A 13,515-nucleotide genomic window follows, 5' to 3' on the forward strand; every position below is an offset into this window, starting at 1 on the left:
TTTTCACACTTTTGTAAGTTTTGGTCCATTTCCATGTTAGGGTTAATTGTCCAATTCCAGCTCCAGGTTCTGCAGTCCTATCCTCCCAGATTCTCTCCTCAGTTTGCTGCTGTTTGCACTTTTTGGGCCTGAAGCTGCAGTGTCCTTGGTTCTGGGGCTGGAAAAGGATTTTTGTCTGACTAAACTGTGAGGAGAAGTTGCTAACATTTTATATGAAGTTCAGAGTTATACACTAAGGCAGTACAGAGTCTGGAAAACATGAAAGCTAAATGTTAAGGCATCAGTAGAGGGGCAAAGCTGCTCTGTGGCGTTCACTCCCCTCCAGGACACAGGGATGTTCTGGGTTGTTTTATCCCGATGAACACCAGTGTAAAAATCTCCGTGTGTGTTGCAGCCGAGCTGGAGAAGCAGAAGGGGGTGGTGCGTCCCAGCATGTCGCAGTGCTCCAGCCTGAAGAAGGACTCCGGGAACGGGACCCTGCCCAGGGCATGCCTGGATGACAGCTACGCCGGGGGCGAGGGGCTGAAGCGGAGCGCGCTCAGCTCCTCCCTGCGGGACCTGTCCGAAGCAGGTAAGCGCTGCCTCTCCTCCCTGGCTCTCTGCATGCAAAGCCGCCTCCACCATGCCCACAGAGCCCAGCTCGCTCTGGGCCTCCAGAAATAGCAGTGTTGGAATCTCACACTTCCAAATAGCTCCTTCCCCGAACCCTACCCCAGCTCGTGGTTAATTTCTGTTTGTTTTTTACCCTTGTTCTATTAAGCGGCCACTGTTTGAAAGCATTTAAGCCCTTGTAGGTTACTATAGAAACTTTTAAAGGACAGTGAAGGCAGAGGAAAACTTTTAAGTTTTTAATTAAACGGAAATTATTGACTTGTGCTAGGAGTAATTCACTTAGTTTTCCTTGATTTTTTTTTCATCTCCGTTGCTTTTTCCCCCTCATAGAGTAGGCCTAGAAAGGAAGGAAAGCTCCTGGTCTCTGTGTATTCTGTGCTCAAGTGTACCTGTGTTACCACCTGGATGAATGAAATTGAGTGAAGCCCTACTAAATTCTGCCTAGAACTGTGTAACTTAGTGCATCCCTGATGCTCTTTTCTTGTTTTGTAACTCAGACACAGTTCCTAATTCTTGCAAAAAGAGCTTGTTGTGAAGTTGTCTTAACAATAAAACCAAAGCAGCCCTAGTGGACAAGAATGCTGATAACCCACAAAGCCACTGGTGTGTTTTAAGTTTTATTAACTGATTAAAGACTGGAAAACAGTGGTGGTGTGAATTTTTACTCAAAGAAAGCCAGGGAAAATTGGGCATGTTTTAATTTGATGGTTTGCCTCACACGTGGAATAGCCATGTAATCTTTCAGTGTTAAATATTCTTGTCACCAACAAGAACTCTTATCTGAACACCATGTCCACTATTCAGAAAATATTTCCAGGGATAGTAGCAACTCTATTTTTTTTAATTATTTTGGTTTTAGTTCATAGGCTGTGTTGCATACTCTACTTTGTTCTTTCAATTGCAGTGATTATGTACAGTGTAGTCTTTGTGTTGCATACTCTACTTTGTTCTTTCAATTGCAGTGATTATGTACAGCGTAGTCTTAATTTCAATATTCTGTATATCTTTGGTAGTAGATGCTACTTACCTATTTACTTTTCTTTTAACTAAAGAAGAGATTTTAGCTATGCTACAATAAATAAAATTGTAAACTGAAATGATAGCCTCTGTTTTGTGCGAATATGTATGTGCATACAACTATGTAGAGAGTGAGCTCTTTCAATTCTTTTCTTCTCTGTTTAGGCTTTCATACTCACATCTCCATGTGCTTCATTATAAAGACTTAGGCCCTTGATCCAAAATCAGGCTGAAGTTGAATATTGGTGCTTGCTTGGCTCCAATGGATTTTAGATCAAGCCCTAGTCTTCACCACTCTTATCTCTCAGATTTGAGGATACTTCATCATCCTTTTCTGTTGTTCTGGTTTTATTTCATTAGAAGGAGAACTACCATATTGTTAATATGTGAGTTCAGTGGGTATCTGTATCCCTAAATGTGGTTTCTGATTAATTTTTTCATTCCATCAGAATTACTTCTCTCTCTCTTTCAAACATTGCCATGTATTTGAATTCATATTGTGGGTTTAATTCAACAAACCAGCTTTTGTAATGACAAACACATTTCACAGGGCATGCCTACAACTGGCATGCTTATTACTGAAAATAACCTTTTTCCATGACAAAAAGTAGAAATCACTCACAGATGCAGGGTTTATCAATGACTTTGTTAAACCCAACTAAACTTAATTTTAACTTGAAATAGCTGAGAATTATGGAGAGCTTCTGTTTGGTCTTGTGCAGTGCAAATGACTTGAGAAATTACCAGCCTGTTACTTGCTTTGTTATTTGGTGGAGTGTCTTTAGGGATATGATCCATATCTTTCCTGCCTTCTCTCGGGGAAAGCTTGCATGTGAGGCTAATGCTGTTTTTAATGTGGGAGAGGTGATCCATAGAAAAGCAAAGAAATCTCTCTCGGTTAGGAAGATACTGCATCCCAGTGATTATCCCATATTAAATTGCTTCTCTGAAACAGAACTGAGTTAGGTTGCCTCAAATCCTTTTGTGGATGAAACACAGGATCATCAAGAAAGATGAACAGGAGTGTGTGGCCCTGTAGGAAAGTGGATTTTTAGAGAGAACCTTTTTGCAGTTAATCAGAAATAAATCTAACAAACATGAGAAAATGACCTGGTTGCATATTTATGTATGAAGGCAGGTAAATGTCCAATGAACACTGCAAACCCAAAATTTTAACTGTGTATTCAGTAAAGGGAAATGTGAATGAACAGCATTTGGCTGCACAGATACATGACAGAACTATTTAGGAAAACAATCCATTGCTGTCCCTCAGATATCCCAGTAAATGGAGGCTGTGGAAAGTGACTTTGAATTTCTCTGAGTGACGATTCAGAAACTTCTGCGATCTAACAAGTGCTGACACCCTGACTGATTCTGCCTCCTAAGCTGGAAATGCACAGAAAAGCAGGATTTGTCCATCAGGAATCCTTTCCTGAGGGTGGTTCCATGCCTTTGCCACAACAGCTCAACTCCCAGCTGTGGAAAGGGTGTGCTGAGGGTCTCTTCATCTGAGAGATGCTGCTGTTCCCGGTGGATTGACAGTTCTTTGCTTGGAATATAAAATAGAATGTGGCATCCAAGTGTTCCAAGATGCGAATATGTCAAAAATATTGAGGGCTTTCTTTTTCTCTAAAGAGAAATGTATCATTTCTATTGCACATTCTTGAGCTATACTCAAGGAAGAGATGAATTTATTTATTCCAGACTTAGAAATTCTTAATTTATATGAAAATGTTAGAAACCAGACAAATTTTAATGCATCTAAAACTGAGTTTTATGAGTTTACAGAAAGATGGGGAAAGTGTGATGTCCCCTCATGGCCACTGTTCCACAGAAAGAATTGTTTGGTCACTAAAGCAGGGCGGGAAGGATTGACCTGATTGTGTTTCCCATTCTGTTTTTCTCCCACTTTTCTGGACTGATTTTAGGTTCTTTAATTTGAATTCCAGCCACTTTGAGTTGGTGGGGGACCAAGTGCTTTTACACTGAGTTTGCAGTGGAATTCAAACTTTATTCTCATATCCCTAACTTGTAAGGTGAGAATAATATTTACACACTGAACTAGTTTAAAAACTGTAATTTTCTTGTTTGCCCCAGTATTCCACAACTGGCACAACCAGGTAGTACTGCCCAAGTGAGGGTGGTACAGTGGTTCCTATTACTGGGAGCTGGGCTTGTCTAGAACAGCCACAGACCAAAAAAGATTAAACCAAATCAAAACAAAAAGTATTTCCAGGATTAAAATAATTCTATTTCAGTGTAAGGTCTCAAGAGGACTACCTGTTTCACACAGAAAACAAGATGAAAATGTGAAGGTGATAAAGAGTCTTCCCCCCCACCCCTGCCAAAAGTGGTCTCTCTAATGACTGAAGAGAGTAATTTAATTAAAACTTTTTTCCAAACCTTTTCCTCGAAGACACACAAAGCCAGATCATAATACAGTGTTTAACTATCAATTATCTCACTGGCCCAGAAGAGTTTCAAGAACTACAGAGTAGCAGAGAGAAGCATTTCCCACGTACTGAGCTGATCTGCAGCCTGAGCTGTGAGATCACCACACATCCTGTGATGTGTCCTGCACACATCCATTCTGCAAGGTGCAATGACTTTTATTAATGAAGTTCAATTTTCTTTTGGCATGTTCAAGTTTGTGAAAATCTTGTAATCACTTCATATTTCTACTGTAAATTTGAAATATCCTTAGCCCCATACAATGCATCTTCATATATGGGACATACACTTGTGTAAGTTAAAGATATTTCTTACAAGGAATATTCATATCTAAGAGATAAGGTTAAATTAATTGAAATTTAATTTTATAAAATAAATTAAAGCCTGCTCTAACAACCTTAAAGTAAGCATAATATATTAAGCAAAAGTAATCTTCAGATTTGATAAATATCACCTTGCTTTATACCACAGCTGCTAATTATCCTGCCAGTACATGCTTAGATGCAATTCTAGTTGAGAGTCACCATTTCCCTGAGATGCATGTGAAGGCTGGAGCTCTAGGGAGGTATTTCTGGGATGGGATGCTATCCCAAAGACCAGGGAACAGTCTGGAATAATCTCACATTGGCAGGGGGAATACTCCAGGGGGTTTACTGAGTAGCCTTCCCATCACACTGCATGTCAGCACAGAATTGGATTCAGTTTGTTTTTAAGACAATGAATGAAGCCTCTGTACAGCAATGGTGCCTATCTGAGGGAAATCAGAGGCATTTTAAGTAGGATTTTTCTGTTTGTTCTTGGCTTTGCAAATACTACTTTGCCCTGAAGTTATTCTGAGCAAAATTCCATCTGTCGCTCTTTGTCTGTATTTACTGTGTCCATGGTTATTTGATCAGACTGTGACTCCTGCCATATGCAAAAAGCATTGGATTGTTGTGTTTTCCTTCATTTTTGGCCACATTTAATACCCCATGTCAGCTCTCAGTCTTATTTGCAACCCTGACTGCTAAGTTCCGAGGTGGCTGCTGCAGTATGTTTGCATAAGCAAGCAAGAGTGATTGGAGTGTTAATCAGTACTAATCCTGTTATCAGAGCAGAAAAATATCAAAACCTGACTAGGAGTCAAAATAAGGGATTATCAAACCCAGTTTTTCTGGGGGGGCTCATAAGATAGTACAACTCGGATTTGGCTGTAGATGAAGCAGTGAGCTTTTGACAAAGAGCCCATCCAAGAGAGTTGTCCCAAATCCCAAATTTTACAAGTCAAACACAACACTTTGACCACAGATGCCTCCCCCTCAGTTTAATGTCACTGCAGAGGGCTTTATGCTGGGGAGCAGCTCTTTATAGGAGGGGAAAATGTTCCAGTAGTCTGGAACTGTAGCTTAAGAGAAACTTGTTCCAGGGCAGTGTCCTGTGACCAGCAAGCTCAACGTTATGCTTATAAATCCAGCAGGTGGTAGTTTTTGATCATACTGATCCTTTGGGTAGTCTGAATTCTCCTATGAGCAGTTCCAGTGTTCCCTAGTTCTTATCCCAGATGCTTTTGGGGTGCCTGTCATGAGGGTACATCATTCATTGGTTCTGTGATGCTGTAATCCTCACATTCTGCCCCAAAACCACCTCCCAGAGTAGAAGATTCTGAAGGCAGCAATGTCCCAATGCAGAGTGGAGATTTGTCTTTGATATTTGGCCTTCAAGGAAAGCAAGGAGAGAATGCTGAGAAAGCTTTGGTATCTAGAGCCCTGCAGATTTTAGGAAAGCTCTGAGCACCTGAGGGCTCCTCTGAGCTCAGCTTTGTTTCTACACCCTGTCAGGAAAGTATTCTAAAATTTTGCAAAGCAAAGCTCCACAAGCTATCTTCTAAAAATCTCTATTTCCACTGCAGCCAGATGCTATTTGCTCTGCTGTGAAGTGAGAAAGAAAATCTGAGATCCTGTGTCCTATAGAGCCACTGAGGTATTCTGATTCTTTAGGCAAACAGTCTGGAGTTTCACCTGTGGGTTTAGGCAAATGTCTTTGCAATTTGATGCTGTTGGAGTACAAATCCAACATGCTTAAAGATAAAGCACTGCACAGCTAAACAAACAAAATCTAACCATAATGTCAAGACAGATTCCAGATTGATGAAAAATTAAGTTTAGTTTTTTTTAAACCTCATGAAAGAAGATTGTATGAAATCCACTGAGGTTCAAAGCCGAAATTGAAATTATAAAATCGATGAAATGATAAAACTGATATCACTGAAGTAATAAAACCAATGAAGTGATAAAACCGATGCCCCTCACAGTGCTCCACACTGAAGTTCAGAATATTTTCAACATAAAATTTTGCATTTAAGTTAATGTCACCCCACAAGAACATCTCAATGTTTAAAGAAAAAAAAAACTTCATAGCTGATTAGATTCCAAGAAACCAAACCCTTTAAAATCATTACTGCTCAGCATCACAACCACAGCACTAAAACTGCTCAAACACACATACTTCAATTGTTCAAATCTACAAAAAACCCACCCCCTGCTCGTGCGAGTCGATTCCCAACAACAACAACTGCCCTCCAAATTGCCACTGAACCCCTAAAAGCCCAGGCAGGTGCAGGGAGGTGCTGTCCCTGCTGGCCCTAAAGCTGTGGGGTTGTGTGGCCGGTGTGGGCGCCATCGTGTCACAGTCTCTAATCTCTGCTGTTGCATGTCCTGGGCAGGCAAGCGTGGGCGACGCAGCAGTGCAGGATCGCTAGACAGCAATATGGAAGTAAGTAGGAAGTTCCTGATGTCTAGCTGGATGTGATGATGTGCATTTCAAACTTTTCTTTTATATACATACATATTTTTTTGCTCTTTTTTCTTCTAACATATATATATGTATATAACCCACCTGCCACAAATAAAATGCATGCCTAGGCTACTCTGTATTCTTCCAGCTTACAAAGCACTGACAGCTTGTTTTAGAGCAATACCATTTTTGGTTTGAGCTAACCTTGTTCCCTTTGTTCCTGCAAGCATGGTTAAATGGATATGATGTGTCCTTTTGCCACCATGTCAGTCTGGTCCCAGCTTAAAAGCCCACTTGCTCTTTGTTACCAAGTACACTGTTCTTGCTGTTTGATATTTAGCTACATGCTCAACCATCCCCATTGCTTATTTTCGAGTTCAATTGCTAAATGTATGCAGTCATGACACCATGGAATTGCACAGATAGGGCATGGGAGGATAAAAAAATATTCAGATAGGTGAATTCAATGTGGATTTCATGAGATTTCATTCATCTTCAAACCATTTATATATACTGTTCATGTCTCTGAATTCAGCTTGCAGGTTTTTTTTCTTTTTTTTTTTCTCTTTTTTTTCAATGTTTGCTTTAGGTAGATTGCAGTTTAAATCTAGCACACTTTGCCTAAATACTGTTGTGCCTCATGGCTCTTTAAAAATACAACTTCCAGCAACTAAATTCCAGGCTGAATAATAGAGAATGTTGAACCACAGGTCAGAATAATACAAGCACATGGAAATCTTAGTGGCAAAAATGGTATGGTTCCATTTAACACAAAATGCAGAGGTAGGCCTGAGAAGCAGCACTGTCATGTATAGTAGTGGAAAACTACTATAACTAAAGATTTAAATACCATTTTAAAATCTGAACTGTAACTGTAATATTTGCTGCTGTATGTTCACCTATTTAGGCTGAATTTAATGTAGCTTTATTTTGTGTGTGTGTGTGTGGTAAAAAAGCAAGTATAGTATTTTTTTCAGTATTTAAAAATGTATTTTTCCTTTAAAAACACACTTGTAGGTCTTGTATCATGTTATTCTTCCATGACATTTTTTAAAATTCAAAGTCATATCTTTTGATGTCAAAGCACTGAGAGAAAATCACTCAGTGTTTAGTATCCCCTAAGAAGGGCATGAGTGCCCCATTGGCAACTTAGGGAAGGTGGAGATAAAATTTTCTCTAGAATTCTTTAACATAATCCACCCATGCAAACTCTAAAGGAGGAGTTTGTGGGTCAATGTGAACTTTTTTCTTTTTATTATTTTTCTTTTTTTTCCCCTTTTCAAACATTTCAAGATTTTTTTTTAATTTTTATTTTCTATTAATTTCTTTTTAGGGGTCCATCATTAGCAGTCCTCACATGCGCCGAAGAGCTACATCAACCCGAGAGTGTCCATCTCGCCCTCACCAGACTATGCCTAACTCCTCCTCCCTCCTAGGGTCCCTGTTCGGTAGCAAGAGGGGCAAAGCCCCATCCCAGAGCCATGCGGCCCCGCAACCCCCACACCACGCCGAGGGCACGGCGGCCCCTCCACACCCGCACCACAGCCCCTACTGTCACCAGAACCCACCGCCCTACCACCACCACCACCACTACCACCCGCCCCCGCACCCACATCCACACCAGTACCACCAGCACGGGCACGGGCACGGGCATGCCCACGGCCCCTTCCTGCCGCACGGGCACGGCCCGCACGGGCACGGCCCGCACCACCATGGGCCGCCCCCGCCGCCCACCACCGCCAGCACCAAGCCCAAGCACAGCGGCATCAGCACCATAGTCTAGGCCCAAAGGCCTCCTCATAACTCCAGTTTTGAACAAGGCACTTGCAGGAAGCAACAAATCACACCGTTAGGCCGTTCCATGAGCTTCAAGGCCTGCCATTACTAAATAAAATCATTCCGGTTAGCCCAGGCAATCCTGGTTTTACTTATCTACTGGATAGATGTTCACTATCATCTGGTTAGGTCTTATTTCCAGACTTGCCTTGAAAACATGCTGCTTGCTAAATCTGAGGAAAGCTACCTTTTACACCCAACCCCTGGACAATTTTACATGCGTAATGAAAAGTTAGCCTATGGAAAAAAAAAAAAAAAAAAACAGGGAAAAAAAGTGAGACAGAACCAAGTGTTGCATTCTTGCTCTTTTATTCTCAATGGGAAAAAAAATAAGTAGACCTGATATGGTTGATGAAATTACGTAAGTAAACTTTATATAATATAAATATATACATATAAATATATATATATATATATATACTGTATAGTTAACATTTGTGCTTGGAAAGAAATTTTTTCAGTCCACAAAACTAGCAATATAGACTTTACAAGGAATTCCACTTACTTGATAGGACAGTATAATAGATGAATAGCATATGGAAGAGTAGACCAAAAACATTAAACGTTAGAAACCAATTTTAAACATTTCAATATTTTCATCACGAGTCCCCCGGACTTGTTAAGATTTCTAAGTAATCATTACTAAATGTGCCAAGTAACATAGCATTTAAATGTTGTAGTCCAATACTGCTTTGTATAAATCCTTATTTTATTAACACGATGATATCAGAAGTAATCAGTATTAGAGCTGCTCTGCTATTTCAGGTAAGCAAACTTGTTAAGATGCAGTAATTATTCCATAGCAATGGAGGGTGCCCACTTAACCTGAGGGCACCTCCAACCATTGGTCACACAAGTTTTTAGACACTTCAAAGGCTGTGATAACTGTGAGTTTACATGATCCACATTTCTTTCGTAAGCATATGGATTGAACGAGCACACAGGAAGAGTTCTGCCAGGTGCATGTAAACACTGCAAAAACATTCATCTCAAACCTGAAAATGGCAAACCTCCATCCTTCTCAGCTACTTTGGTTCCTGTTTACAATAATTTCTCATTTCTACCCCCAGCAAAGCTGAATTCTAGTCCAGAATGTTTCCAGTGGAAGTGCTCTAAAACTTGAAGGGTTGTTTTAGAATTTAGTATAGGATATATATATATATATATGTGTGTGTGTGTATATATGTATATATATATAAAAAGTAAGAAAAATATGTAATTCCATGTAGCCATGTGCTAGCAACAAAGTGGCTTTACCATTTTTGCTCATCACATTTGTTAGTTTGAAGCACCCAGCACTCAGCAGGCTGAGTTTATGCTCAAACCCTCCCTTTCATAGTCCAGTTAGTTGCAAAACATCACATAAAAATAGGCTGTGCTGTTGTTGCTTATGTGTTGTAACCAAACCATTTGCAAATTTCTCAACAATTTGTATCCCAAAATCTTGTACAAAGTTATCCATGGCGCCTACTTTGTAGTTTCAGCACTTTGAGCCACTGCAAGGACTTAACACCTAAACAGTAGAGACAAAGGAATCACAACTGCAAAACTGTACCAGCCTAAAAGCAAACCTTGAAGAGGATGAGCAAAAAGTTCCAGTAAGAGATGGGTAAAAGTAATCACAGCTCCAATCAGTCGGGTTTCTGTGTAACAGTAATAAAAGTGTCCCACATTAGGGGCTCATGGGAGCAACAGAGTGACTTGTCACGTTGGCTTGCTCATGGCATCTCTAGCATGGGGAGGATGAGAGAGGTTCAGTCATTTTTTCCCTTTCATACCATGGATACCACAATACCAGCAAAACTGCAAACTGAGCACTTTGTTCACCTCCACAGAGAGCAAATACAGCAATCTAGGGTTTAGCCTTTTGTTTCCAGCAGTCCACGTTTGTTTCACACATGTGCAATATGTTTTCCCCTTCTGCTCCTTCTCCTCAGAATGATATCCATGTAAAGAAAACAAGTGATTATTATTTTTCTGTATCACTCACTCTATTCTAAATTCTGCGACTTGGCTTAAGAGGGCTCGCCTAAAGGTCCCCTGAGGCTCTGTTCCTTGCAGTTTAAAAAATATATACTGTTCTTATAAGGGAAAGTAGAACTGTCTGCATGTCATCTAATGTTATTAGTGTGAGGCTACACTCTACATATCGTATAATTGCAAAATATACCAGTGTTACTGTTGATATTAGTTGAAGTAAAGTGATAACATATTTCAATATGTAGACTTTTCTTCCTACATCTGTACCAATAGTAGAGTCTAACTGTAATTTATAGGTTGTTCCAGAAAAGATAAAGAATCATTTAGGTGCAAACATCTCTCCGAAACTGCATCTTTTAATTAAAATAGAGGTGAGAAAGCTCCTCTTCACTGGGTAACAGAGTCTGTACTTGTTTCAGATGCAGAGGCGTAATGAAAGTAAAATTCTGTATATGGAATAAAGGCAGAATATGCAGTAGCAGTGGAGAGGAAAATGTGACTCACTGTGTTGATTAACACTGAAGATGTTCAATCTCCCAGATCCACATTTGCTTTATGTTTAAAAAAACCCTTTCATTCATTTAAATTAGAGTTACATATAAATATTCTGTACTTAAATAGTAAGCCACAGTTTAATGTCTGACCACTGATTTTTCATGTGCAATCAATGTATTTGTGAACCAAAGTGTTGAGGAGATGTCACAAATGTGTATCCACATGGTTCCATGGACACTGGGGAGCAGGCTGTGCCTGCCCTGGGCATGGGGCAGTGTGAAATCACAGATTTGATGTGGGGTGTGTGAAATCACAGATCATTTGGAGGCTGGTTAGAAACCAAAACTGGTCACGGGAGAACACAGGATTTGGAGACTGTTTTTTCAAGCCAAGGAGAAACAGTGGACTTGACTTTTTCCTAGTTTTGTTCTGTTTTGTTTCTTAGACTATGTGTTTCTATGTACTCCAACCAACCAAACGTGTCTTGGTGTCAGCACAAGTCTCCAGACCTTTGCTGCTCGTTTAGGGTTGCCATGAAACCTCTCTGACTCAGTCCTTGATCAACAGTTGCTTAGAGCAGTGTGGGTCATGCCTAGAATAGGAGAATTCCAGCACTTAACACAGCATAGGGTTTAAGAAAATGAATTAAAATGAATTCTTCAGCCTGCAGGCAGGAGCAGAATGGAGAGGGTTTTTTCAGATGCCATTGCCAATTACTAACTGGTACAGAAGTGCACAGAGTGACCGTGGTTCTCTCTTCCCATAAACAATGTGGCAAAGCAGTAATGCTGATTTGAACAAATGAAAGGGAAAAGTAAAGAATAAAGGTGTGGCAACAACAACAAAATCTTTTCTGGGACAACAATCAAATATATATTTGGGGGTTTTATTTTTTTAAAGTTAAAAACGAAATGTAAAACAATGTAAAAAAACAAAAAAAATCAAAGTTCATCCTAATATAATGTGCGTCTTGTATTGCTAAAAAAAAGTCTAACATACAGTGTAGAATGATTTTCCCATCATGTACTGCATGCAGCAGAAGCCTCTTGTTTCTTGATAAAATGAGCTGAAAGACAGTCAGCAGATATTTAAACACTGAATCTCTAGATGTTGACTTGCTGTTCCATATGAAGCTATGTGTTTTCTGCAGTTAGCATGCATTTTGCTGTTCCCTTGTAAAATACCATCATACTTCTTGCCTGCAAAATTGATTCTCATGTATATATTTCAAAGAAAAGTGGAACCAATAACAAGATTCAATTTGGAAAAGAGAAAAGGGGGTGGTGAAAATGGGACCAGTAGAGGGAATGGAGAATTCTCTGAATTGTACATAGTGTGTAAATTAGCATTACTATAAGTCTGCAGTCACTTTGAGGTTGCCTATTTCCTGCTAGGAACTTAAATCAGCTTTGAGTTGTATTAAACTGTTAGAATTAGGTCTTGAATGCAGACTGTTAAAGACTTCAAAAATCATTATGCTTACAAGAAGCTTCTGTTCTGGGGAGGCTTGAGACCCCTTTTGTAACTCTGGGGAAGAAAGGAGTGCTTTCATTTTAATATGCATTCTGTTTGTAAGTAGTAACAGACCCTATTGATGTAAAACTATAACTGTGATCATGTGGAGAAATCAAATAAATCATTTAAAACTCTTTGTTTCTCATTTTGTGCAATCCAAGAGCTTCAATTCTTCATATTTGAAATTAAGGAAATTCTTTCCAATGGTATCCTGGCCCCACTGAGGCAGTGGGGTTTCTGCTGCTCACTTCAGAGGGGCCAGGAACTGAAGATCAGGCAGTGGAGGTGGTGAGTAGAGTCTGTGACCCCTTCTCACTCGGCTTCTAATTGGTGCGGTGGTGCTGTAATGAATTTAGTGCTAGAGTGGCTAAAAAGCAGTGGATCCAACAGCCAGGTGTGCAGACAGGGACATAGTGACTCCACACATCCAGATATGCAGACAGAAAGGCAGTGATTCCAGCAGCCAGGTGTGCAGACAGACAGGGAAGCAGTGACTCCAACATCCAAATGTGCAGACAGGGAGACAGTGACTCCAGCATCCAGATGTGCAGACAGACAGGGAGGCAGTGCAGAGGCCCTGGTGGACAATTCCCAAACCCCTCGAGCCCTGGCCAGTGCTGACAGCTTTGAGACCTTCTGGCCCAGGAACTGTGTCCAGCTGACCCCAGGTGGCCCAGGTGGCGTTCCTGTCCAGGGCACTTCTGCGCTGCCTGGGGAGGGCCCTGTTTGTCCTTGCCAGGGCTGCTCTGTGGAATCCCCCAGGAGCTGGCAGTGCATCTGTGGCCACGGGCAGGGAGCCCCGGACCCCTCACCCCACCACTGAGTAAGTACTGCCCA

The 13,515-nt window shown here is 40.6% G+C and overlaps 1 protein-coding gene across 14 annotated transcripts in view; it reads left to right on the plus strand.

The window, feature by feature from the left end:
• Positions 1 to 12,812, plus strand: part of IQSEC1 (IQ motif and Sec7 domain ArfGEF 1) — a 297,552-nt gene extending 284,740 nt beyond the window's left edge. For 10 of the 14 annotated variants that reach the window (XM_033071510.1, XM_033071497.1, XM_033071499.1 and 7 more), the window contains 3 exons: positions 395 to 571; positions 6,782 to 6,831; positions 8,186 to 12,812. In XM_033071510.1, coding sequence (XP_032927401.1) covers positions 395 to 571; positions 6,782 to 6,831; positions 8,186 to 8,635 — 677 coding nt within the window. In that variant the 3' untranslated portion in view covers positions 8,636 to 12,812. Of the gene's footprint in view, positions 1 to 394; positions 572 to 942; positions 1,710 to 6,781; positions 6,832 to 8,185 lie in introns of those variants that run through there. The other 4 variants (XM_033071506.2, XM_033071509.2, XM_033071507.1 and 1 more) reach the window with 3 other exon arrangements.
• The last annotated feature ends 703 nt before the right edge of the window (positions 12,813 to 13,515 follow it).

This window comes from Catharus ustulatus, chromosome 13 (genome assembly GCF_009819885.2).
Source record: "Catharus ustulatus isolate bCatUst1 chromosome 13, bCatUst1.pri.v2, whole genome shotgun sequence".
Classification (NCBI taxonomy): domain Eukaryota; kingdom Metazoa; phylum Chordata; class Aves; order Passeriformes; family Turdidae; genus Catharus; species Catharus ustulatus.